This window comes from Tinamus guttatus, unplaced genomic scaffold, assembly GCF_059628265.1.
Source record: "Tinamus guttatus ecotype Peru unplaced genomic scaffold, ASM5962826v1 Tinamus_guttatus_pri_ptg000456l, whole genome shotgun sequence".
Taxonomy (NCBI): Eukaryota; Metazoa; Chordata; class Aves; order Tinamiformes; family Tinamidae; genus Tinamus; species Tinamus guttatus.
This window is the reverse complement of record NW_028288990.1, coordinates 588,158-615,435: the sequence shown is the minus strand read 5'-3', so window position 1 is coordinate 615,435 and position 27,278 is coordinate 588,158. Positions and strand designations below refer to the sequence as shown.

Below are 27,278 nucleotides of genomic sequence, written 5' to 3'. Positions count from 1 at the left end.
TTCTGCAGGCACCCTTTCAGGTAGGGCAAGTGTCTGGCTTGGAAACTAAGGGAAATAGTAGGGAATTTGGACAACCACAGCCTCTTCAAACATAGTCTTGATTCACTGCTGAGTAATACTGCAAGTAACAACAGGGTAGAAAACATGAACTAAGCATTCTTTATGGAGTGGCATCTTGCCCGGGTAAGAGAGGAACCTGACCTCTTGTAGCAATTACTTTTTTGGTTTTATTTGCCTTAAGATTTGTTTTCATTTTGACCATGCTGTTGGCAGCCTGGTGCTCTAATTGCCCTGTATGCTTAGCGCACTAAAGAACACAAACTGCCCACCTCAGAGACAGACCCTCCTCAAGGCTCAACGCATAGTTAGATGTGTAAGGAAGTTTTCTACGTCCATCAGCACCTGTTATCTCTTAGTGTGTCACCGGATCCCAGCAAGAAGATCATGGCTTTGTCTTCTTTACACCATACCAGCTGACATCGTATCCCACCATTTTCCAGAGATCCTAATTTTTGTGTATTGATAGTTTACGACTGTCCAGAACTTACTTGAAAACTTTTCCTTTAAAAAAAAAAAAAAAAAAAAAAAAACTCAAGGAAGAGAGCTTGAGTGACCCAAATTGCCTACCCATCTCTCCATAGGCATTATTTACAGCTGACTGAGGCAGATGCTCACATAGATTTCCAAATAGTTAGTCCAAGGGAAAAATACTGATAAACCAGCACACTTTAGAATTGCACCTAGTTGCCTGCACATTCTGTATTGATTCTAGGTTTGGTGCAGTGCTATGCTCTGTTGCAAAAACAGTTGGAGGTAACACAGATGGTTTTAACTTTGTTTGAAAAAATAAAGAAAAAAAAATCTTCAAAGTTTGTCTTTAACTTAGGCCTTTCAGAAAATGGCATATGCAAAAGCCCTTTTCTGAATGCACAAGAGAATCAAACACGATACTTGAACTCCTACCTGTAAAGTACGCAGAGTAGAAATCCTTAGAAGAGGCAGCTTCAGAAGACTTAGAAGAAAACAATTAGCTTCCCTAGCCACTTAAAACAGCTGAACATGAAACATGCTTTAACAAAAGGATTAGAGAGAACATAAAACACTCCTCCCAGGCCTCATTAGCAGCTCTATGTAGTTTTTTCACTCAGTTTAATCCTCTTTCCCGTCTTCTCCAGTTTAGTGACTGTCTTTTTCTTTTAGAGGGAAACCCCCAAATCAAAACAGATTTCGCAACAGTTGTAGTGTAGGACACAAACTTGTCTTTGGAAGCTGTCATTGAGTGGATGTGAATGAGGAAGTGCTAACGTGGACTGGCTGTGCTTTACATACTGCAGAGATGCAGCTGCGAGATGCAGCTTGTGCAAGGGACAACATGGCCCTGCTCAGACTAACCCACCACGAGAACCACCACCAAGAACAACCAGATGGGTCCAGCTCCAAAGCTCACCTCCTGGGGACAAACTTGAGCATCTTGCCACAACTGCGCGTTGTGCAATCCACATGTAAGCAGAGTAAAGCAAACAAATTGAGCTGCCTTTCTGCAACGGATTTTATTAGATACTCATAACACATATTGATACAGTTGATCTCAGAGAAAACCCTGATGGGGCAAGTGCCAGAATGCAAGTTATGGAATAGAAGTTCAATGCAAAGTGTTGAGCACTACAGCATCTCAAAGAAAAATGCTGTGACAGCTTGTGGTAACAGCCTTCACTGAAAATTTCTAAGAGATTTAGGAGGCTCACAGTTCACAGATTTCCCTAAACACAGAAAAAGCCATAACCTCACCCACAGTCACTCCATCAGGATAATGTCTTAATTCCACAAAAGACTTATTTGCAAATTCAGTGTTTAAACTGCTACATAATTCACATTCTTTTTTACTGTAAGAAGAGATTCACATTCTTTTTTACTGTACTTTTTTACTGTTAACTGATCTATCCTATGAATGTATATTGCTTCACTCTTTGGGGCATCCTATGATCACATTTTGCTCTAGTTTTAAACAGTTATTTCAAGCTATTTCAATCAGTAAACAAAATGCCTAAATAAGGGCTTAAAGTAAGTTCATAGACGTACCCCAGTTCAGCTATTCGTGCTCTTTATTTCAGAATTCAAAGTGCCAAATACAACCAGCAAGTCTTGTTATGGTCTACAGTAAGAATGGTCCCATTTACTTGTGTGAATGTATAGAAATCATTTTTAAAGCCACAACCCCAATAATTTCAGAAGAGCTGAGAACAGGAATAATACATCTACATTAACTGCACAGTGTGCATGGCCCCCAAAAAGTCTTCAAGTTTCATTTTTAAACTGCTATTAACTAGTAACCGAATGTACACATTGACAGTTCAATTTAACTCAGAAACAGACAACTACTGCACTGATACCTAATTTGTTAATGAATAATCAGATCTGAAAATATACAAAATCTGAAGTTATTACATGAAATTAAAACCTGGTTTGAAAAAGTGCACAGTAAAAACTGAAGGTAATTACTATATAAATTATCCACGGAGTATATATTGTCTGGTTCAGAGCCGACACAAAGTTCCATTTCATCCATTACAAGTTCTAAATGTCTAAAAGCCTTGACAGCCCCAGAACTGTCTTCACCAGACCCAAAACCACCTCTGCTTCCTGTAAGCACCAGGAGCTGGACAGGGATTTGCCAGATCTGCAGCTTGTTCAGCAGCATCCTCTGAAGATGATTGATCAGCTGGGAACTATCGACTTTTGTTCTTTTTAGGGTTTCCCTGCAGCAACAAAAATATATGAACAAGTAAATATATGTTACTCAGATAAGGAAGTTTAAACAAACTGCATATATATAACAACCTGAGGCCTGGAAGTGAAGGCACTGGATCACTTTTTGCCTTTTGGCAGCATTTGAAAACCAAAACCACTGTCTACTGTTATGAAATTTTGAACTACTTGCTTAGAGACAGACCTTTTCAATTCTTAGATGTAGTGAGAAACTTCCAGAAAACACTTAATAAAAACACAAGTGCTACAGTGAGCATACAGCTAAAAGCTTTCCTCTAAAAATTATGAAGATTATACACCAAAAACAAACAATCCAAAATAAAGTTTGCAATGCCAAAAATAAAACTCAGACCTCTAAAGAAAAACAATTCTGCACATGTGGAGAAGAATCTAAAAATAAAGATGCTGTCATGGAACCTCTAATCAAAACATGGATTTTTACCGACCAGTAAAACCTCCTTCCATATCTCCAACAATTAGAGAACAATGCCAGTTTAATTTCACAGGCAGATTCGTGAAGGACAAATATAGCTGAAGCATCAGGGTTGTTTGTTTTTGTTTTGTTTTTTCTCTTGAAAAACTTCAGGAAATGATATACCATGGTTTAAGCAATGATTCCTGCAAGTGGCAGATTTCCAGTTACTGCATCATTAACATAAACAAGACAAGTCAAAAAACTATCATTGCTGATGAAGACAGTTTTTCCAAGTCAGGAGTCTAAGCATGCATTTTAAAAGACTTCACAAGAGAATTAGAGGCAATATTTTCATTTCCACAAGGGAGGAGAAAAGAGAAGAAAAAAAAAAAAAAAAGAGATGGACTAGAACATGGAAGTAACACAGGCAGAAAAAGTAACTGCCAAGAGCAGAGTATCCTGCAACTAATGAAGGAGGGCAGGGAGGACACTCCTACCTGTAAGTGAAGCATAAATATCTGGCATCATCAAGTGGATTTGCAAGTATTTTTTATTTTCGCCAGATGGAATACGATGGAATACAAAAAAAAGGTCCATTTTCAGAGCCTACTTTGAAACAGCGACACAAAGTGCCTTGTCTATGTTTCCCAAGAGTCTTTGCTTCACTCAGTATGCAGGACAGTTGGGAGTTTTCTTTCCAACTGGCAGGCAATAAGTTTGTAGCTGGATTTGTTCATGGCCAGTAATGCACCAATGCCAGATGCAACCTCGAGAGCCCCAGCTGCAGTCAGTGCCCAGTGTCAGTGCCTGGCAACTTACCTTACTAGTCATCTTTAGTGTATCAATTTCTTCCCTTTGTTTAGTTAAGGTTTCATTCATACTGCAGAGATGGTCACTCATCATGCTTAACTGATCCTCATAACTTCTCTTTGTTGTCATCAATTCGTCCTGAAGAGAGGGGAAAAAAAAAAAAAAAAAAAGGATAACCAGAAGCATTCGCTTAATATTAGCGACAACCAGCAAAATGAGCAATTTGTATTTCTACCTAGTACGCAGAAATTTTGATGCTGAATGTGTGCAATTAAGCCACTGGGAAAATAAATAAATAAATGACTTCATGTAAAAAACAATAGCTGTTGGCTCCTTCATTGTCTCACACACAGACTGACCTCCCTGTCACATGGTGTGACAAACAATCCAGGAGGTCTCTTCAGTGTCATAAAGACAACTTCCTAAGAGAAAATGTCAACAGGCCCGAGACACACACTCCTAGACCCCTTTCTCACAAATACGGAAAAACTGGCACGTGAGAGCAAATGGCAGCCTTGGCTGCAGTAAGCCACAGGTATGGCGTATGGCTTTTTCAAGGATCTGTTTGGCAAGATCCCATAAAACCTCCCCCCGGAAAGTAAAGAGGTCCAAGAAAGCTGGCTGATCTTCAAGGACAACCTCCTCAGAGCCAAAGACAGGCAGTGTTCAGAAAATGAAGCAAACATGACAGAAGGCCAGCATGGCATATAGGGAACTCATTCCACCAGAGCTAACTTGGCTCTGGTTTGACCACAGAGTGGACGACATTACCTTCAGAGTCCTCTTCCAAGCTAAACGATTCTATGTTTCAGTATTATATAGACTTAAATTTAGAATAGTGCGCCTCTAGTCATTTAATACCTAGTTGATTGTGTAGCTGTATGTTGCCGTCTCATGTTGAGGTAGATATTGCTTGTGAAGTTTGCTAAAGGGACAAATCAAGACTACTGTGTTCTTGAACACAGTTTTGGCAGGCATCTATTACCAGCATTCATTCCTTATATGTAGCATCTTGGGCACACTGTTTCAGCAAGCAAGCAAACAGGCAATAAAAGTATGTACTAACTCAATAAGAAAAAAGTGAATGCACTGAATGCCACTGAACACTTGTGATTTTTATTTTTACACCCTTGGCCCCCTTTTCAGCTACCCCAGGTCTATTTTTACTTATTGAGCCATCCATCCTAAAACCAACCAACCAATCACACACCCCCTGGCATTCTAAGGGTAAAGCCTGTCAGTTTTCACTCTGCATACTGTTTAAGAAATAAAATAAGACAAAAAAGAGAGTGGATGTATATGCTGGTTGTATACAGAGCAATCCCCTCCTCACGCAGGAGGGCAAGCCACTGAGGTCAGCCACACACACCCCCTTAGATGGCTACTACTTTTTGTTGAAAGAACATTCCACTTTACAGATGGATTTAAAATGTACTAACTTAATCCATTTTCTGCATGACTTTACGGTTTTTACATTTATTCCTAAGATCCTAGTAGAGGTATGACCACTCTCTATGGCCTTCACATTTTTCTCCCTCAGCTTCCCCTCACACACACTTATGAAATGCATCTCCTACACTACTTAACATTTTACTTACCTGTAATCTACTGATGTTTTGACTAGCTAGTTTCAGCTCTTCCGTAAGCGATTCCTTGGACTTCTCTGCTAAAGCCAGTCTTTTGGCAAGCGCTCGACACTGTCCATCAGAGCAGGACAAGTAGAGCAGAAAGAATAAAAGTTAGTCTCAGCAGAATATTTTGTCTTGTGCCAGCTTTAACATCCAGTTAAAGTATTCAGTTTTCATTTTTCTGTAAGCCATACTCCTTACACACACACAATCCTTACATTTCAAGAAATTTACTCACAGCTTATAATCGTTCTTACATGCAAGGATAGCAGTTAACATTCAACTTTTTGTTTCATTTTATAGAATCGTCTCTGCATTGTATCACTGGCTTGTATTTTTCATGTAATTGCTAGGAAATATTTCATAAGTAAAAAGCAACACAAAGGAGTCACTTATGTTGCTATAGTATCAGAGAAAATCGATTCCTCCATTCCTCATCTAGTCTTAGAAAAATAATAACTAGAATTTCCCCTGACAACCTGAAGGGCAAGCTAATTTGATTTGAGGGATTAAACCACTTTCAGGGAGCTACTTGTGGTTTGAGAAGAGGGGAAGCTCTAGAGGCAATGAAGCATTTCATTCATTCTTCCAGTTAAAATGACTCATGCCTAAAAACCAATTTCTCAGAGACCTCTTTTTATCCCTTTGTGACAATATGGTCAAACACTTTTTAAAACGGCACTGACATTATTCAAATGAAATCAAGTCTAGGTTGGTAATTAAAACCAGCCACTTCAACTTGTATTAAAAAACAAGTATGATACTTGCTGTGCTTCTCAGTAAATGCAATTAAGACATGACTAAGAAGTTTCAGAAACTTTCTATAGTGCCCATTTTTATGTATACTACACCACAGTCAAAAACATTCCAGAAAAAAAGTTTTCTGAAACATTACAAAGTATATATTTAACCCACTGTCATATTGCCTTTCTGAGAAAAAAATAAAGGATTTACTGTTTTCAGTAGAGAAACTGCCTGCACACTCACCTCGGCATGAAAGTGCACTGATTTGCTGTCGGCAAGCTGTAAATGATATGTAAGTTCTGCTATCCTTGCCATATAGTGGTTTTTTATCAAGGCTTCACGAGACTCAATATCTGAAGCCTGGTAAAACAAAACAAAACAAAACAAACAAAAACACACATTTCCTATGCTCCATGTTGCTAGAGGTTTCTTTGAACACTGTGTGGTAGTTTGCGTTTTAAACTTCCAGTTTCCTGTAAGTTATAGTTACCCTCTAGAAGCAACTTTCAGATGGCTTCTCATTAGTCTGAATTTTAATATTATAGAGTAGCTTTTAAGAACCTGTATCTGCTATTATCTGGCTCCTTTTCACTAGTAATCATTCATTCAGAAGAGGGAGAAAAAAGGGAAGAGCAGGGAAAAACAACATACATCAGGTTCCTGCACGATCAGAAGAGGGAAAGCATTGAACTGCAGTCAGCTGAACGTGAACTCTGCAGTTACTGTGCATTCAAAGCAAAATAGATGACTTTCAAAAACCTGGATATACAGACAATATTTGACTCATACCATTATTGTAAGTTATTGCAATGTTTTCAGTAATTATCACGATTAAGTTTTAAGAGAGTGAGAACTGAAACATCTTAAGGAAAAATTTTTTAACAGTGAGGGTGACAGAGCACTGGAACAGGCTGCCCAGAGGGGTTGTGGAGTCTCCTTCTCTGGAGATCTTCAAAACCCGCTTGGATGCAGTCCTGTGCCACGTGCTCTAGGTGACCCTGCGTGTGCAGGGGGGTTGGACTAGATGATCTCTAGAGGTCCCTTCCAACCCTAAGCATTCTATGATTCTATGATTTAACATATTTAGTTTGTTATGTTCCAACAGATTACCTTTTCATTATCAGTAGTTATAGTCAACATCCCAATCTGGAACAAAGCAAAAAAAACAGGTTTAAATGAGAACTGCAAAAATATTTACCACAAATATAAGTCATTTTGGTTTCCGCCATAAAAGACCTCAAATTTTAAAAAAAGTCCCATAAGTTAACACTAATTGAAGGTTTAATAAAATGCTGCATGTTTAGGTTTTGTGTGCTGTCCATTAAAATAAGTATCTCACTCACAACATAAGTGTTATTATACAGACGAATGCTCTGAGCAGAATTAAAGCTTACAGCAACTATCCAAATAATAAACGACTCAAAGAGCATCCTTTGCCTTATGAGGTACATAAGGGGAGAAAAAAAGCCCAAGAGATAAGCAAAATACAGACAAAAATAATATTTCAATGTGCTAAGGTTATCCAGTTTCAAAAGCAAAGAAATTCATCTTAGATTTCTTGGCCATCTTCTAAACTCCTCTTTTTCCAATAAAGCTAATAAATTGTATTGGCAGCCCAGGGAGGAGAACTAATTCCACTCAAGCCGAGGGGTTACCCAGCTACATAGGGCACATGAAGAGCAAGATTCAAGGGCAAGTATCTTCATAGAGCCAGAATTGTTGCCAACTTCCATGGAAAGACAGATTTAGGCTTAAAAGAAATAAGACTACCGAATGCTGATATACAACTGACACTAAGCATTGCTGCTAGAAGAGAACACACTCCTGCAATGCCTAGGAACTGAATAAAGCATCCAAAACTTGAGATGCTATTTTAGTTCAAAAGCAGGGTTTTTCCTGATCTGAAAACCAGACAGGGAGAGAGAGCTTTTCCTTCCTTCTCTCCACTGAGGGGAAGTATCACCTACCGAACTCGTAGTTTTAACAGGCTCCCTCTGCCTCTTCTCTATGGTTTCCTCCTTCTGCTCAGCTGTATTTGGCAAGACAGAGCACTCTTGTACAGATTCAGCTAAATGTCCACTAAGAGAGTGCTTCAGTTTTTTGTTTTCTTTCTCTAGCTTTATTTTAGCTAACTGGGCCTCCAACATCCAGTGCTCTTTTTCCTGTTCAAGTTTTGCAATTTTCTCCAGGCTCTGCTGAACCTTTAGAAAGAAGAGTTTACAGTCCAGGTTACCAGACACACAACATACAAGAACTGTTTGACAGCAGTATTATTTAGGAACATGACACAAATGAGCTAACTGAATAGTACAGTAGCAACCACCATTGATCTGAGTTGCAGCCATAAGTACGTTCAGGCAGTCAAAAGGGATCATGTTTGAGTGGGCAGTGTGTTTGGACACAATCACAGCTCAGAGCTGGGAACACCAAATTAGACTGAAGTTACAGCTCGTGAAGATACAGAAGAATTAGAAGATTAGAAGAACTGCACAGAAACTGGAAAGATACACAGACAGCACTGTCTTCTTGCAGGTTTAGAAAGAAAAAACACAAAATTCCTCTATTTATCTGCACATGAGTACTACTGGTCAGAGGCTGGTCAATCCTATCATTTCGCACATTTCTCATATTCAATCTTTCATATTTAATATACTACACATAGAACCACTAAGAATCACAGAAGCCTTTTAGAGGAAAAAAATCATGTTCTGTGAGCATAAAAAACGATTTAGCTGCTGATAAATACTACAGAGTAGGAAAGAACACTCAGAACTGCACGTTCTGAGTGCCTTAAAATGCCTTATTCTTGTCTTTATTTTGGCCTTACCTAAATTATTAGGTAAAGGTGGCATCTTGTATTTGTACAAGAGAGATTAGTGGTGCAGTCACGTCTTTCATAATTGTATGTATATGCTACAGGTACAGGACCGCAAACCTTAGATAGCTTTACTCTCAAAACTCAAGATACCTCCAGTCTAAGTTTAAGCTTCAAAATACAAAGGGAGACTAACCAACAGAGCTTTACCTTTACAACCTGCATTAGTAAATGCTAGTAGAACTTACACCAACCTACCTGCTGTGCAAGGCCTTCTCTGCTTTCTGTGGAGCTCAGAAGAACTCTGCGATTGGCCAAAGCCTCTTCGTAAGGCACTGAATCCGAGCAAGGCTATAGAAAGATAGGTTTAAAAAAAAAAAACAAAAAACAAAAAAAACACACTCATGTTTCACAGTAGATAAGAACTTGCATTTTCTGACCTCCTCACTGTCCATAATCCCTTTAGCAAAGAGAAAAAATATTCCAAACATTTAATATCCAGTAGAAAAGCTGCTTGACCTCCAAATAAAGTAACATATATCCAACTAAAAAAGCTCAGCACACTCCATGTGTTACCTAATGATCAAATATAGCTTTAAGTCCACTTGACATAAATCAAAGTGATTTAATGATAATTGTCAAGTACATCACCACTTATTTGCTAATTTTAGTGGGAAAAGAAGGCAGATCTGGCACTATTTAATCCTTTGACTCGGCACATTTTCTCCAGGATACATCCTTCTCTCTTTTTTGTGCCTGTTATACTTGCTTTGACTGGAAAATGCTGGAGGTTTAGAGTACAGTATCGATCACTCCATATTCTTAGCAAGTATGGTAAGAACTGTAAACAAGGAACCATCTTCTCCTGGGAGTCCTGGCACAAAGTTATCAATGGAAGTGGACAGTGAAATCAACACACACCCTCAGCTGTGAGGGCAAACACAATCTCAAGTTCTGCAGAGAATTACTGCTCTAAAAAGTCCCATTTCCTCAAGGAAGGATTTTTCCTTCAGAGGAAAAATCATTCCAAATACTGAAAATGCTTAGTTTGGATTCTTGACATAGCAGCAAGTGAACTGTACTTTCTCTGGGCACATATGCTAGTTGAACAAACCTTATTCAAAGATTTCATGTAGGCAGCTGCCTTCTTCTTGTACTGCAGCATACACTCAGCTGAAAGAGGGCTGATGAATTCTGTTCCTCCCTTAGGCCCATAACTCAATGAAGCAGTGAAGTGATCCAAATTGTTGCTAAAGAATGAGGCGATCTAAAAACATCAATAAAAAAGTACTAAGTGGAAGAGAATTTCACAACAAAAGGAAATTCACACAAGTTATGTCCTTCATTTCTCTTACACATTTATAGACTTTATTAACACAACATCATCTTCACAGTACCTACTCTTATTAAACATGAAGTTGCCTTTAACAAATAGCCTAGAAATAGCTTAGAATAAACTGATACTCATAGAATACTATCTATTATTAATACCAGAAACAGTAATAACTACATTTCTCAAGTAATACATTTTTACAATGCAGTTTTTAAAGTCTGCTCAAGTTGAGACACTATATTGGAACAAAGAAAACTATTACCTTGCCCACTCCATTTGTTAGGGCCACAAGAGAGGATAAAATGCAGTCATTTGTTGTTATAAGTTTCTGTGTGGCTGTTGGAACCTCTTGTTCTAAAGTTGCTTTCTGACTGTAGTGCTTGGAAATGTCTGAAGACAACAAGAATAGTTATTTCTTTTATCTGTTTAATCAGCCATTTTTAAAAGTCAACTTTTCTGGCTTTGGGCTTTGAACATTTTCTCTTCTGCAAGTAAGTTTATAAAAGATTAGCCTGGATATTCTTTAATCATTAGCAGACTGTCTTGAACAACGGCTTACAAACCTAAGAAATAAACACTGTGCACAAAGGGGAGAATAAAAGGCCATATTTCCAAGTGTGCTCAGTATCCCCCCAAATGACAGCAATACAAGAGAGACAAGGTTTTAAACTAACAAATTAATTTCAAAAGTAAACTTACCACTTTCATACACAGAGATATCAGGATTTTACTAACGTTTGATACTCGAGTCATTTACGTGACTTTGAAGGGATGGTGTTTTAAATCAAATTAACTCTTTCAGTTAAAAATACTAACAATCTTAAGAAGAAAAGAACAACTTTTTGAGAGTCATTTACAAAAAAGTGGTAGTTTCCATACACTAACTTCAGGAGCACCAAAATTAAAGAAAGGTTTTTATCAACAAGTGTTTATCATGGAAGAAAAAATTCCTAACTTAGGTCTAGCTAAAAAAAACAAGCTATTTAACAAATAAACACGTTACAATAAAAATCTACTGGTATAGAATGAAGAAATACCAGGTTATCACCACCAAGGAAATTATATTTGGTGACAAGTTTAGGAAGCTGGGGATTAGTTTGGGTTGGTGAGGAAGGTTGAAGAGAAAACAAAAAAAAAAAAACAGGCAAATTGCCTACATGGTACAGAATATTCTAAAATAAACAAAAAAACAGTTTGGTTTTTAAGTCTCTTTTCCCTCAGTTTTAACCAAATGGTACTTGACTGAAAATGCAACACATCCATGTCCTTTTGATAAAGGACAGCATAAGCCCTTTTCAAGGAGGAAGTTAGAATTTCAAAATGAAAGCCATCCTCCTGGTAAGTTTTGGTTACATATTCATGCTAGAAAAACAACTCGCCTGAAGACTGTAAGGAAAAAATCCATTTTGATTGTTGAGATTAGGCCAACTGTAGGGGAAAATAGGTATATTTAACGGCATTCCATTCTGTATGCTAGCTCACCACAGCAATTCAATTTGGAAACTGCAGTGATACTGCTCAGGGCGATTCCACAGAGCCCTAGGTAGGTTTCCCAGGAATTTGCACAAAACTATCAGAATGGAAGATGCCAGGAAAACATGCATGGATCTCCAAAACAAACAGGTAGTAGGTTTAATTTGATGTTCTGCCTTTACCAATTTAGATTTTACCACACATTACATACCTAACATACAGCCACACAAAGTATACATGTATGTATATATTTCTATGGAAAGTAACAAAGGTGAAACATGCCACTAATCCCTTGCTCTCACCTTTCAGAATATCATGAAATCCATGAAGACTTGTAGCAATGTTTGTAAATACGAAGCTGTAATTTGTCCTAAGGAGACCTTCTGGTTTTGTACCTAAAGAGTCCACATAAAAATGAAAATAATAACAATAATAAAAGTTAGCTCTGAAAAAGCACCCAGTTTCTGCCTACTAGAAACATTTGCATGGGGTGTAATCTTTAGAACAGATGAGTCAGATTCATTGATTAAAATTTCCCCTTTAGCATTAAATTTCTCTACTGAATTTTGCTTACTGAGTAAGCGGGTCAAAAACTTCCAAGTTTTTTAGATTTCATTTAGACTTTACAAATATCCTCAGCAATTTTTGTCTCGATGATGAATTATTCATATAAAAGCATTCATTACAGGAAAAAATATCACTGTCCTCCTAAGAAGTAAAGACTGAAATAACCTGAAGTTTTATAACAACTATCTGCTTTTATTTGCAAACATGCATCTGAATATTGTTCCCCACCCAAAGATTTGACTTGATTTTATTTAATTATAACCACAAGTGGCAGCTTAATAACATTATGGATAGGAGTTGAAAGGGATAAATGATGAAATTTGATTTATTAGCAATTATTAAGTGATGACAAAAGATGTAGTGTCAATCATACTATAAAAAAAATCATTTCTTCTCTACAGTTAACTGAATATAGAAAATGTGCTAGATTGAATTGCCTGCCAGCTTCTAGCTTGAACACTGGCCACATCCATCAGGAAAGGGAAACAAGGAGAGAGTAAAATGGCACATAGAAAGAAAAGTGTCTTGCAGCACACGCAGTGCTGCAGGGCCCCAGTACAGCAGGACATGCTGCAGAACTCACCTGCCCCATTGCTTAGTCTGTAACTAAAAATAAGCATTAAGCTCATTTTCCTGCATGCACAGATTTTTTTTTACGGAAAGTTAGCTCAAAATGAACACTAGTGTCTCACATTCAAAAAGTACTTGAGCTGAAAGAAACACCTACTTGGTAGAGCAAGGAGACTAATGTACACATGTAGCTTCTCAAAGACGGCAGTCAACTTTTTCATGTCTCTGTGTAGCTCCATATTTCTAGCTCTTAAGGCAGCTGTGCAAAGAGAAGACTCACACTCTTCTTCCAAACTAGGAATACATGAATGTATTAAAAACAAACAAACAAACAAACCCAGAACAAGTATTGTGAGAAACAAGTCTGTGATTTTGGGACTACATAAATAATGTTCTCCACATCCCAAGCCTGAAAGAGCAGTAGTACAGTACTTAAGAAAGGTTTATATACTGCAGTAACTTAACTATACATGACAATTTCTGAGTGCAGGCAGAAGCCTCTCGGAAGCCTCTGTCAAAAGGCAGGACCTCCTGAGGAGCAGAGCTGTGTATACCCATGGTGAGGAATTGAGAGCATCAGTTTAAAAACCTTTCCTCTACCACATAAAGCATTTCTTTTGTTGGGCTGCAAGTGGAGGAGAAGAGGCACAAAGGAGGCATGAAATAAGCTCTTTCCTTTTCCTTCCAAGCATTACTTAGTGCTGATTATTCACCTCCCTTCAAACTACCCAAGAACAAAGTTTTTCACTGCATAAAGGGATGCATCTGGCTTAGTTCACTTTGCATCTCTAGATCTTAGTGTTATCTACACCTCTAGGCAGACTTAGGAATTTAGCAACTTCTGTCTACAATACCCAAAAGTACCAGTGCTACTGAACAAGATGATACACAGTGCCCTTTGATTTTGATCTATTAAATCAGAAGTACCTTTTTAATTGGTAAGGAAGAATCTTTCTTAAAAAGCACAAGTACGAAGACAAGTGTTCCACAAAAGCCTTCAATTTCACAGCTGTTTCCTAGAAGAAAAACACCACCTGCGTATTTTTGTAGAGCAGAGATCTTTCTCAAGGCTAAAAATAAGGAAACTAACCAGCACGGTCACAGTGTCTTCCGTAATGCTTTCAAACAAGTGCAGCATTCCTTCCTCCAGAGGGCGGATGTACGAAGCATTTTCGTGAAGATACTGTGAGAACTGAGCACAGAGAGATTTAAAATGGTGCTTGCTGGATGCTTTGGCAAAGGGTTTCGAGTCAGCAATTGAACAGTTCACTTCCACGTAGCACCTTTTATCTCAGATAACACCAAGCAGGTGGATTACAAGATGTAACAGTGACGTGATGCACAGCTGCCTCTTCTACAGGGTAGACTAACTTGTATCTTGAGGGAGAGGCATGGGATTTAGTGAAGGCTATAATGCAAAACCCCACCTAGGACTTTCCACAGCACCCTGTCTCCCTGCAGCGGCCATGCACAGCACACCAGACCTACGCTTTTCAAGTACAAGGTTTTGCATTCCTCAGAGCTCAGTTACGTTAAATAAGACTAGTTCCAGGCAAAGTGAGCTCTCCTACCTTCCTCTCACCGGCTCTGCACGTAGCACTCCTTGTCCTGGGCATCAGCACAAACCACGCTACGCCTAGGCTGGCTTAAAGCTAGCAGGTAAGTTTTAATTTGAATCTGCTTCTATACCAGTTTGCTGCATGAGCAAGGCATGCTTATGCCAATGCAAAGAAGGAGGCAATAACTAATGAAAGGGAGAACTGCTGCTTTCTGTGGCTATGCCAGGTTAGAGCAAAGGTGAAACTTGGGCCTCAGGCAGCTGTCTGATTTGGCTAAAAGTCTTCTGTAAATTCCACCCCCAAAAAAGGTATGTGCCTTGAAAACTAAGCTATTTACTCTTCCATTCAACTGCAATGTAAAAATAACATCAGCTTTTGACTCTGATACCACAGTATTAGAAAAAACGTTCTTCCACAGACTGACACACATATCCAAAAGTAATCTTGGTTTTTATGTTGCCACACAGCAAGACACCTTCACCTTTGATTATTCATATTATGAAACTAGCTAAAGACCCCAGGCAAGTAGTGTATAAGTTTCCAATTAATTACAATGCAGAAACACAGCGTTAAGAGAAATGCTTAGCTCTCATTCATGCATGCACAAATCTGGATGGAATTAGGAAAAAAAAAATCTTAAGTTTAGGGAGCAAGAAATAGCGCATGCAAAATGCTCCTGTCTTGTACTGCAAGAGGGCTGGAGTTATCTGGTATGAGGCTGAAGACCCAATAGAACCCAGCAATCCAATACTCAAAGAGAAAAGGAATACTTGAACCTGGAAGGGAATTGTCCACATCTACTTTGAGTGTTTGTTGGGGGAAATAGCTTGAAAGCACCAGACAAATCCTGGAGTCAGGGAAAAATATATCAGTGCGAGTGCGCTGAGCCACTACACAACACTAACGTCTCATTTTCTCTCCTGCATTAAGGGGAGATTTTTTTGAACCACTCAGCGGAGGAGCTAAGATCACACCGAGAACACTTGCCAAGCAAATAGAGAGCCAAAAATACAGCAGCAGCTTTGAGAAGTGACAAAAGACACTCGGCTGCTGGAAAGCCACAGCGAGCTGCACTAAGGCAGTTTGGTTGCAAACAAGCTGGAATAGGGGCAAACTGCAAGGGACCACTGCGAGGACAAAACGGGCCTGCACTACTGAACCAGAGGCAATTACAAGAAAGAATCAAATTACAGTTCCAATTAAGTTGCAGGTTTCAGCTGTGTAAAAGCACTTTTCTCTGCTGAAAAGCAGTGGGGAAGTGTTAATCAGGACACTAAGAATTAAAACAAGCGCAAGAAGTGATGACTAGGAAATTTTATTCACTTAGCATAAATAGCATTAATATCTGTAGAATCCCATCACCATGCTAGGCCTTATAGACAAGGAGACACAGCTCCTGCCCCAAAGAATTTGGAAGAGGATGTGTCATCTTGAGTGTGTTCAGTGCCAAAAACAACAAAACTGTCTTTCTCAAATTAAAATCTATGGACCTCTGACACAGTGTGTCTTTGACTGGAATAGCCAAAAGGGCTGAGAAAGTAAATGGGCTGGGATTTCTTTAGTGGATAAAGATCTCCACACACACACACACACACACATTTGTTGACTGCAAAGAGATTAAAGAGGTCCTTCCAAGAACAAGGAAGTTTTGGAATGGTTTACATTGCCATTACGTATGCTACAATCACTTAAAGAACAAAAATGTTTTTCTTGTGGCTTAAGTCTGACCCATTAAAACTACTATATTATCATCTGACTCCAGAAAGAAAACAAAAAAACAAAAAAAACAAACACTAGGTTATCAGACAGCTGAAATACGCATAGATCCACTGGCACTATGAAGAGAACAATTCAGATATCAAAGGCAGCTTATAGCAAAACATACACATTTGCCCCACATCTTTGTGCATAAAATTCTAGTTTGTGCTTTATGGCATAGAGAAAAGTCCCAGACAACAGCTTAACAGTTCTGTATGATGTTCTCAGAAATATCTTTCAGAGTTGCATGGAATGAGCAGGGCTGTTATAAAAAAAATAATAATTTCAACATGCTTTACAGACATGATACTTCAGAACACTTGCAAGAAAGATGGTAGCACAGACAATCCAAAACCAAAACATAAGGTTAGTGTTTGATGATGGAACAGACACCCAAGTTCTCTCTTACATAAAACTACCTCACACACAGTTCATTTCACACTAGAGTTAAACACAAGATGTTCTGTCCAATATTTTCCATTCTTCCACTATGCTTTTATAACTAAGTGAAGCACATACCCAAATATTGCACAATTAGAGTATTTTAAAGCAGTCAGCTAAACATTTCATAAATGCAAACCAAATCAGCACTTTAAAAGAAAAGCTTAGATCTGACTATCATATTGCTCTTGTAGCAAAGGCACAAGAGAAAAGAATTGTCTGCAACAAAAACGTCCACCCTTGCTCACATTGAAAGAATTCACCTGAAAGAGAAGTCCTCCCATGAAAGAAAGGCTGGCCCGCTAGGAGCATAACTTTTAGCATCTGGCAAAAGTAGTTGAAGAAAGTTTCACAATCAAAATTATCTCGAAAGTTAATATAACTCAGCAAACTTACAACTGACATCAGCAAGCTTTACCTTCTGATTTAATGGTGATATAGTGTCTGTTGCAGAATCAACAGGAAATATCTGGACTCTCTGTTCAGCGTACGTGTGAAAGTTTAGAAGAGCTGTTACAAGATCTTGAACAAAAGCTAGTGCCTGTCCAGCAAGGTCTCGCAACTTCAGCTGTAAAGACAGTCATAAAAAGTTATATGTAAGTTGTACCTGTTTAAACTAGAAAAACATTCTATGGTTAAATATAAGAAAAATAACCCATTATCTATGACTATCTATTTCTAGTCAGCTCAAATACAGGATAACAATTATCTATACCTTAATAATTAAAGTTTACTTATTTACAACACCATTTGTAATTGTATATTTTTCTGTAGGGACAGAAACTTTTTATTTTATGCAACAGCTGAATTAACGGTTCACTTTCCATTACGTAAATTCATATGGGTGCTTTGGTCTCAAGTATCAGATAAAATAGAATTGAACCATACAGTTCTTAAATATATACAATTTGATACTTGAAAGGATTAGGACTACTAGTAGATAATATTAAAATATATTCTAGAATACACTAATGTACAGTTTATAAATAAAAACATTCTTTAAGGCTCAAGGTATGCAACTGAAGAAGCTGATTTTGATGAAAAAGAAATTAAATATATCAGTTACCATTCTCCTGCAGAAAAGGTTAAGACTCCTAAAATGACAAAGCTTAAACTAATTTTAGAAATAAAGAGTTTGAGTTCTACCTTACTGCGTATCTGCAAAGTCACAAGCATTTCAAAAAAAACCTTTTTTTTTTTTTTTAAAGACCAATACTAAATCTTTTTGCCATTCTTTCTAGAACAGCATACTTAAGTTAACAGCCTGCAGTGATCATCTGCCGGGGCCAAAAGACTAGACCTAGTCCAGAGTGAGGCAAGTAAGACTTGACTCTTCCACATGAGAACAATGCAAAGTACAAAGACTTTGTGGTCAGAAATTCCCCTGAATCATCTTCTGGCATTTAGAGTCACTAAAATGACTGTTTTTACATTGTATCTGCATAGAAAGTTACACCTTTACACTTGAAGCCACAAAGATGCTCACCTGATATCTTCTGTTATGTACTGGTACATTCAAAGCATTGTACCGATTAGATCCTACAGGACAAAACCAAGTTAAATATACTTATCAAATCATACTTTCCATATAGAACACTTATTAGTAAAAAATTATTTTAAATTGAAGTTTTTCAGCTTAAGAGTGTTCAATTCTAAAAATATCCAAGCAATTCACTTCAATAAAGTAGGTCTAAGCAGACTCATTTAAGAGCTGCTAGTATCATCAGCAGGAGAAAAGATTTCCACAGTTGCCTCAGATTACAATTCACATTTATCCATCTAAAACGCCCTAGATTTTCTGATAGGAAACAGCAGCAGCCTTATACTGTTATCCAAAAGATCAATATTATTAACTAAACAACAGTGAAGGGTCTTAAAAATCCTTAAAAAAACTCAACAGGATCTTCAAATTTCCATTATATTCCAGAGACAGACAAATAAGAAAAAGTATTTTCACATGATCGGCTTGTCGCTTGTGATTTTTTTTTAAATGCTCCTGCATGCACCTGATTCCTTCATTATGTAAATTCTAATCACCACACATTTAAGCATTCTGTTCCAGTTGGAGAGCACCTTGGATGATTTCTAAATTCCAAAGGGACATACAAAGAGGTGTGGCACAGAGAATGGAAGGCAGTTTCTAACTTACTTTGGTTTCTACAGCCCACTAGTTTCAGCTCTACCAGTATTCCAGCTCCTGCTCATTTCCCTGCCTGCCTGCTCAAGGACAACCTACTGTTCAAGCTCTTCAGGACAGCAGACAGCACAGACTGATGCAGCACACTCATATCTTAATTCAGATGATAATATTACCTCCAGTTGGGTACCCAAATTGATCAAGACAGCCAAGAAAAACCCAAGCCAAAGCAATACCTACGTGTGTCATTAAAAGGTACTTTTTCATTGATTATACATAGAGATTCTTCAAGTCTACTGCCCAAAGCCACTTGAAGGTTCTTCAATTGCTGTTGGCTAAATAACAATAAAAAAAACATATACAACGTCAAGTCTTAAAGTTTAATTTGTACCCTCATCACTAACTCACTCTAAGCCTCCCTGGGGTTAACAGAGCTCCCTTTCCAGAAGTTCGATAGAAATCAAACAGTAGGAGTTCTCTCTTTCATGTCAATTTTAGAACATGTGCTGCATTTTAACCCCTAACAAAAGCAGTGAAAGAAGCTAGAAAGGACTGCAAGTTTTGCTGTGCTATTCTTGAGAAATTCAGATTACTTTGAAGTTAGCCTTCATATTAGTTTCCAATACTATATTCATGATATAAGCTATACAAAATTATTCTGCTCACTGTCATTTGAACTGGCTCACAAACAGACCTTCAAATGAATTACCTGATATGGTATCCCAACATACAAGAAATGAGTTGATAGTTACCCTCATTACTAGAAATATATCATGGGCATTACAAATTTCTATATCTAAATATTGCTCTGCTACAGCACATTTGTAAGAGATCTGGCAATTACATTTAATTTGCATTCTAAAGTGATTTTCCCCTATATCTGCTTGTGTATACTAAATGTCAATCTATGTTGTGCTAATTACTAATACTGTTATCCCAGATGCCTGAAATAACAGTACTATATCCTAGCATTATATATATGCTAACAAGGATTACTGTACATTGTTTTTCAGATCAAATTCCACACCTTACCCAGCTCAGGCCCTCAATTCTTCATTGCTTTGTTTCCAGTCTGACATCTAGAACTCCTGCACATATATTGGATGGTGGGAGGGAAGGTTTCAGACTGACAATTTGTTTTACATTTAATACATTAATACAAATAGGGAAAAAAATCCAAACAAATAAAATACCAAGAAATTGGCCAATAAGCATGTCATGCACTTTAATAAAGTTTTTTTTCTTGAAGAGCAGCTGCAAAAAGTGCACAGAAACTCCAGAGCATGAAGTGTAAACACACTGGACACATGGGAAGCTGTGGAATATGAACAATATTGTACATGCTTAAAAAAATAAAAAAACTAAGGAAGTATTGTTGTTTCTCTGCTATACTGTCAAGGACAATTTTAAAAAAATAATAGTTTGATATATTTTGTTTCATGATTTGTCCTTTGATTTTCAAGGCATACAGGCTGTTAAGCCTGGTATCCTCTGGCTTTTTGGAATAAAGCTTGGATCTCAGACGCAAAGGGATCCTATCTTCCTGAAGAAGCAGGGAAAACCAAAGAGCAACATTTTCATAAAGATGCCCGTGTCAAGTACTCATTAGATATTGATTTCAGTTTTGAAATAGTGTCAGGATTTTATTTTTAATTTCAAAAGCCTGCTGTGTTAAATGGTAGAGTTCTTTCCTTATAATGACGCTAATTACCAGTCATCTTGGAATTTCCTACAACCGACAAGCTCTCAGTGCCACAGAAACAGAACAGAGCATCACCACCTTTCAAATCTATGCTACATATCAAACACACACGAAAAAAAGCAAATATGAGCAAAACAAAAAATCCAACCTCTTCACGTCATATTGTAAGTGAAAATCTGATCTACATTAGAGGAGAATTATTAGAATTGAAGGATGTTCTATTTACCAAAATAAGTAAAATATATGATTTGGGGCTTCAAGAAGCATATGAAGCAGATGGGGACTTTTGAAATTGCCTTTCAGCATTTAAAGTGCCTTACCCAAACTTAGTTTTTGAAAGCAGTGTGTAAAAACTCACACATCTTTGTTTCATAGAAGTTCAACAGCTTCTTTCCAGTTCCAATAAACCCTGTAGTCATTCATCAGCTATCTGCAATAATTTAACAGCTGTTTATCAAGGCACGTTTGTCTACATCCCTGTAAGCAACTGTCTAGTTACACACTCTGTAGAAGGAAAGGGGACCTAAGGTGCATAGTCTTGATGTTAACGTGTTGTTGCTTTGTGATTTCGCTTTTAATCAGTGTTAATCAGTTGTTTTTTCCCTTCAAAAGTAACCCCATTCATTTCCCTAAAGCAGCTATTTCTTTAAATCATTTTTTTTCATTATATTAAATAAAAACACTTACCATTCTTCGGTTCGAAGCCTACAGTCCTTAGCTTCTCTTTCTAGTGTCTGAGACTTGATCTTTATGCAAGAAGATAATCTCACAATGTAAGTACTGACACAACAAAATATTTAATTTCAAAACTTTTCAAGTTTATCAAGTAACAAAAAACTCCTTACTTCTAATTTGGCTTTATCATTCTGCAGCTTTTCTATGGTATCTGTGTATTTCCGTGTTAAACTGTCCACCACAGCTTGATGCTGGGCAGCATCTGTTTCCAAAACATCAAGCCTGCTTCTCAACTCGGCTTCTAAACGTTTGTGCTGCTCATCTGCTTCAAAGAACTACAATGAGAAAAGCAAGTCTTGTGTGCAAGAGCTTCACTTTCATTTAGTGCTGTGGAATCTAGTCCTATCAATGACATCAATGACACCAATTAGGCCCACTTTAATAACAAGTATTCGCTTATTAGCCCTCAGGTGAGTTCACGCTGCCATATGCAGAAAACAGATTGAGGAACAAAGCACTTATTTTTAAAGAATGCTTGATGCTGCAAGAACTTAAAAAAAAAAAAAAAACTATGACTGATAAATAGACACTTGCAAAAGGTTTGTGGTTCAGCTTAATTTCCCCCAAGTTTTCTAAAGCAGCGAAACACATTCTATTTTGACACAGTAATTCTTGTCAAACTGCAGAAAATATTTTCAGTTTTAAAGCAATTTTGAAACTATGGGCAAAGAAAAAGCTTCCATCCAATACCAACTATACAGTCATCTTCAATACAGCAGCTGAGAAACACCGAAAGTTACAAAACTAAATGAGAACCATCTATTGCTATGGTAACGTGAATTATTCCACATATTGTCTTAAGAACATAAAGTCAAGTTACTTTCTCATTTGCCAATTGAATATCTTTATAAACAATGCTGTCTAACTTAATCAGCTATTCTGCATGCAATTAAGCTTCAAAACTCACTAATCATTCAGTTAAAAGATTCGTTTTACTTACAAGTACGTGTAGTCGCTCATTCTCTTCTATCTTCTTTTGAAGATCTTCATTGAAGACACTTTTCTGCTCTTGACTCAACTGAGATGAAGATTCTCCACTTTTCTAAAAGAAAGCATGTGCTCATTAGCACCTGTTCCCAAATAACCAAAGACATTTCCCATCGCTTAAATTTCTTCTGTAAGAGGCACATGATCCTCTGCCACATGCTCTAGGTGACCCTGTGTGTGCAGGGGGGTTGGACTAGATGATGTACAAAGGTCCCTTGCACCTCAATGATTCTATGATTACATACGTAGCTAATATAGTTATCATTATATTCATAATAAACGGATATATTAGACTGACTAGCATACATATGTGAGCCTAAAAGCAGCATTAATTGGTTTTGTATTATGGTAGAATGCCCACTGGAGATGAGTTAGTAACAGAAACGGTCACATTCATAGACACACAGAACGGCTTGTCCATACAAACATTTATTGAATTTCAAGTGTCTGGGAGAGCTGGCAGAGCGAAACCAACAACACTTTTTGACACCACTCTTAAACTAGATCATGTAAGAAACAGGGCCATCTTCCATTCCTTCTGGAAGGAGCAAAGTCCAACACAAATGATTTTCCAGAAGCTTAGTCTAAATATGATGTACTTGGTTTCCCAAAGACAGAAAATCTGAAGGTATCACTGAACCTACTAAGGGAGCGTTCAGCAACACACACTTGCTGAAAAAGACTCTGTGTTGAATTAAAGGCAGCGTACTTAAAAAGCAGCACAGACACTGCTTAATGTAAAATTTGCCTCTCATAGTTGAGCAGGAAAATTAGTAGCAACAGTCTGCAAATCATCTAAAGACAAACTAAACTACTTGAAAATTTGGAAATATGACTGATGAAACTCAGTTATGTAACGTGAAATAAAGATATGAAAGGCCAAGACACACTTAGAAAATAAATATTAAGATCGACAAGTAACATGAATCAGAGGCACTATCTTCATCAAGGAACTGGATAAACCCGATTTAAAAAAAAAAAAAAAAAAGCACAGAAGTTACATGAGAAAGTAAGGAAGATGAGCATATTTCTAAACAATTGAAAGATATTTTTACATTAGTATTTATGGAGTTTTGGAAGATGTCAAAAAATAATAGGTCGTAGTAATTAAGAAGGGGAGTATCAAAGATTGCTTGAGAAAGTCCTGATGGAACATCCTTGGGAATCCTCAAGTTACCTGAAGAGGAACTGGCTGAGCTAAGGCATCTGGATAACATGACAAACTAGTCTTAATCAGCTGGCATCTCCGGAAAAAGAAACCTCACTACTCCTGTCATTATTTCATCATTTTGAAACGAAATAAAGAGTACTAGCTGAAAATTCAGACTTCAAAGCATTTGACAAGATTCACAAAAGAATATCAAAATAAAGTAGTGAGAGTTGGATAAGAAAGATAGTCAATTTTCCTTACAGATTAATTAGAAAGTTCCACAGTCTTCTCTGGCTGTTTAAAATTTTTTGAAGACATAGAAAGGGATATACCAATTCAATGTCAGTCAGCAGTCAAGCTGAAAACCCTATTTAGCATACAATAAATCAAGAAAAAAATCCTATTTAGCATACAATATATTTTAAAAACATTTTTTACCTGTTTAGTCAATATTTTCAGTAACATTTTCTTGGTTAAGAATAGAAGTTCCATCGAGAATCTTAAGGTCAAGCTTTCACACACAGCAACTGTGCCAAAACTCAGGATAAAACAGTGACAACAGAGACATTTACTAAAAAGTTGTTTGCCTTTATCATATACCTTGCTCTTCTTGCCCCTAGTTTCACTTAAAGCAAGTTCATCTTGAAGCAACTCTACTCGCTTGGCAAGCTGCTGATTTCGAAAGGTCAAACTGTCCATCTCCTGTTGCAGTCTTCTCAATGATTGATCCTTCATCTTCAGCTGCTCCTGAGGGGCCAAGGAGTTTTATAATTAACACTTCCACACTATTTTCGCATACTCTGTTCAGTATTTTATCTCTGAGGAAGCAGAAAATATTGCATTTAAACTAAAAAAACAGATTTCACTTCCTTGACTTTCCCACAGACCACACTTGATTAGGTGCTTTATCCTGTAAATCCGTCATGAAGCAACCTTTCACTTTGAACAATGAACACAGTAACAATGAATACAGTAACTCCAAAGCAAGAATTCTTACTAAAGCACTTTTTCAGTGTTCCTTTAATCATTCCTCGACTAAAAAAAAAAAAAGAGGGGGGAGAGGGGGGAGAGGGGGGAGAGGGGGGAGAGGGGGGAGAGGGGGGAGAGGGGGGAGAGGGGGGAGAGGGGGGAGAGGGGGGAGAGGGGGGAGAGGGGGGAGAGGGGGGAGAGGGGGGAGAGGGGGGAGAGGGGGGAGAGGGGGGAGAGGGGGGAGAGGGGGGAGAGGGGGGAGAGGGGGGAGAGGGGGAGAGGGGGGAGAGGGGGGAGAGGGGGGAGAGGGGGGAGAGGGGGGAGAGGGGGGAGAGGGGGGAGAGGGGGGAGAGGGGGAGAGGGGGGAGAGGGGGAGAGGGGGGAGAGGGGGGAGAGGGGGGAGAGGGGGGAGAGGGGGGAGAGGGGGGAGAGGGGGGAGAGGGGGGAGAGGGGGGAGAGGGGGGAGAGGGGGGAGAGAAAGAAAAAACAACCTACACCCTCCCAGTTACCTATTTGGTCAAGACTTAATATACTGAAGTTAAGGCTCTAGATTTTACCTTTAGAGAAGCAGAATTGGCTTGTTCATCTACAACCCCTTTTTTCAGCACCTGGTTCTGAGCTCGAAGCTGGAAAAAAAAAAGAGATACAGACAACTACGTAAGACAAAAGAAACAAAAAACACTGAGTAGGAAAAACATCTGCATGCAAGACATTTTATCTTTTCCTGAAAAGATTACACGTGTGTGCTGTTCTAGTAAGCAGCTGTGTTAGTAAGTTTAAAAAAAAAATTAAAGCACAAGCATATTTGTATCCTGAATTTTCAAGAAACAAGAGTTACTTTAACAAATGACCTTTCTTCCCAAACAGAAGATTCTTCTTACTCAAGAAAAAGTCTTTCAGATGAATAAGTTAAATAGATATTGCTTGAAGAACAGCGAACAGTTGCGGAAAAGTCAGAGCTTCTTGACTAATCCAGCCCTTCCACATATTCAGTCTACTTTTCTTACCTCCAAAGCTGCTCATGACCTGTTCTGGTACATGAATATAACTCATTATAATAAGTCAATCTGTACCAATTCAAGGAAGAGTTAATCATATTCTAACAGAATAAGTATGTATTACCAGTAATAGTAGATGATCCAGAAAAAACAGCTTGACAAACATTACAGGAGAAAGTATAAAAAGCACACATGAAAAGCCCTTTTGTCTTACTTAGAAAGCTTAGAAGTCTGGGATAAAACCTACTGAGGTGAAAAGTGTCACTAAATAAATCTATTTTCCAGCTACTTCATGGAGTACCTCTAACTCCACAGTAATAATGCTATGGATACTGACACTTCCCTCTTCTCATTCCTTTGCAACTGCTTGAATCCTTGTTTTTCAGTGGTAGCCTGTACTCGTCTGACACGCTTGAACCGAGTTGCTGCAGATACAAACCCTTTCAAGTTGTATTGCAGCAGCCATCTGCGCCCTTCTCCATCACAGCTACTAACGCAGAACACGTCAGGCACAAGGATGAAACCGAACGAACTAGCGCGACTAAAATGTATCACTAAGATACCTGAGTCCAGTATGTTCCATCAAAAACCAGCACAAGATGAGGGAACATTTCGATTATTTCTTCCACTTAGTCTGAGTAAAAGGGTCAGAAGCTGTAACTTCAGTGGAAGAAGTAGTATTCTGGAATTCTTTTCCCTGGAGCGCTCTGTGAGGCAAGACGGAAAAGCATCCTAGGCCAGGTACTTGCTTGGCATTTTTTGAACCTATCTACTCCTTAGCTTCCACAACAGGACTAGCAAGTGGACAAAGAGCTTCCGGGAGCTACTCTCCTCTCTGCAAACGACAACAAACAGCTGGTTGTTTGCAGGAAAAGGAGAACTGTCCACAAGGGAACTGGCACAATGCACTGGAACTGTCCACAAGGGACAAAGCAGGGGAGAAGCAGCTCCCCCAGAGAATCATAGAAACCCTGCAGGGAGAAAGCTGCAAGGTGAAGGTCAAAGAAAACTTTTGGACACCGTGATACTAAAGGAGACAGAATCCAGTAGCTCAGACAAGCAGAAGCTCTCGGAAGATATCTGCATTTCCAAGATCCATTCAGGAAGCACGGTCCTCAGTTGCCAGGCTATTTGTAACCTCAAAGGTACAGCAGCTCAAGTAGGAAGGGGCAACCAATACAAACTCCTTGGTGACACCATTTTTTAAAGCCGAATTGCAGACGCCTTCAGAAAGCGGGCATAGCTCAGGCTCCCTACAGGCCTTTGCAGCAGCCACCCAGAAAAGGGGGTGGGGAACTCGCTGCTCTGCAGCCCTGCGGAAGGCGCCTCGAGCCGCACGCTCCATGCCCGGCAGTGCAGCCGGCCCGGTTGCACGCCCGCCGCGTCCCCGAAGGAGAGGACACTGAAACCGCTCTTCCAGCAGCCCATCCGCCGTTAACGGCCGCTTCTCCTTCGCCGGGCCGCGGAAGGCGGGGCGGCGCGCTACCTTGGAGTACTCCTGCGCCAGCTTCTGGTACTTGGCCTGCAGCTCCGCCGCGGCAGCCATGGCCGCCCCGCCCGGTACGGCACGCCCGCCACCTGCGCGCGCACTTCCGCGTTCGGCGGCGGCTGCGCGTGACGTCACCACGCTGCCCCGCCCCGCGCAGCCGCGGCTCAAGCCGCTGGCGCCGCCATCTTGACGCAAGTTCCAAGATGGCGGCGCAGGGGAGGGTGGGCTCCGC

The 27,278-nt window shown here is 38.9% G+C and overlaps 1 protein-coding gene across 2 annotated transcripts; it reads right to left on the bottom strand.

Annotated features, from left to right (window-relative positions):
- Positions 1–2,084: 2,084 nt before the first annotated feature.
- PPP1R21 (protein phosphatase 1 regulatory subunit 21) lies at positions 2,085–27,160 on the bottom strand. Of its 2 annotated transcripts, XM_088532157.1 has the most exons (22): positions 27,044–27,160; positions 25,117–25,185; positions 24,191–24,337; positions 22,394–22,495; positions 21,564–21,728; positions 21,406–21,464; positions 19,257–19,351; positions 18,366–18,418; positions 17,298–17,447; positions 14,212–14,313; positions 14,049–14,137; positions 13,279–13,415; positions 12,287–12,379; positions 10,774–10,901; positions 10,293–10,445; positions 9,437–9,529; positions 8,331–8,564; positions 7,474–7,509; positions 6,607–6,723; positions 5,590–5,688; positions 4,001–4,129; positions 2,085–2,756 (listed from the first exon to the last, which is right to left on the bottom strand). In XM_088532157.1, exons 1-22 carry the CDS (start codon positions 27,101–27,103, stop codon positions 2,727–2,729), a joined length of 2,340 nt encoding a protein of 779 aa, XP_088388283.1. In that variant the 5' UTR covers positions 27,104–27,160; the 3' UTR covers positions 2,085–2,726. The 2 variants fall into 2 exon arrangements, with proteins under 2 accessions (XP_088388283.1, XP_088388284.1); XM_088532158.1 differs by lacking the exon at positions 14,212–14,313.
- Between the last annotated feature and the right edge of the window lie 118 nt (positions 27,161–27,278).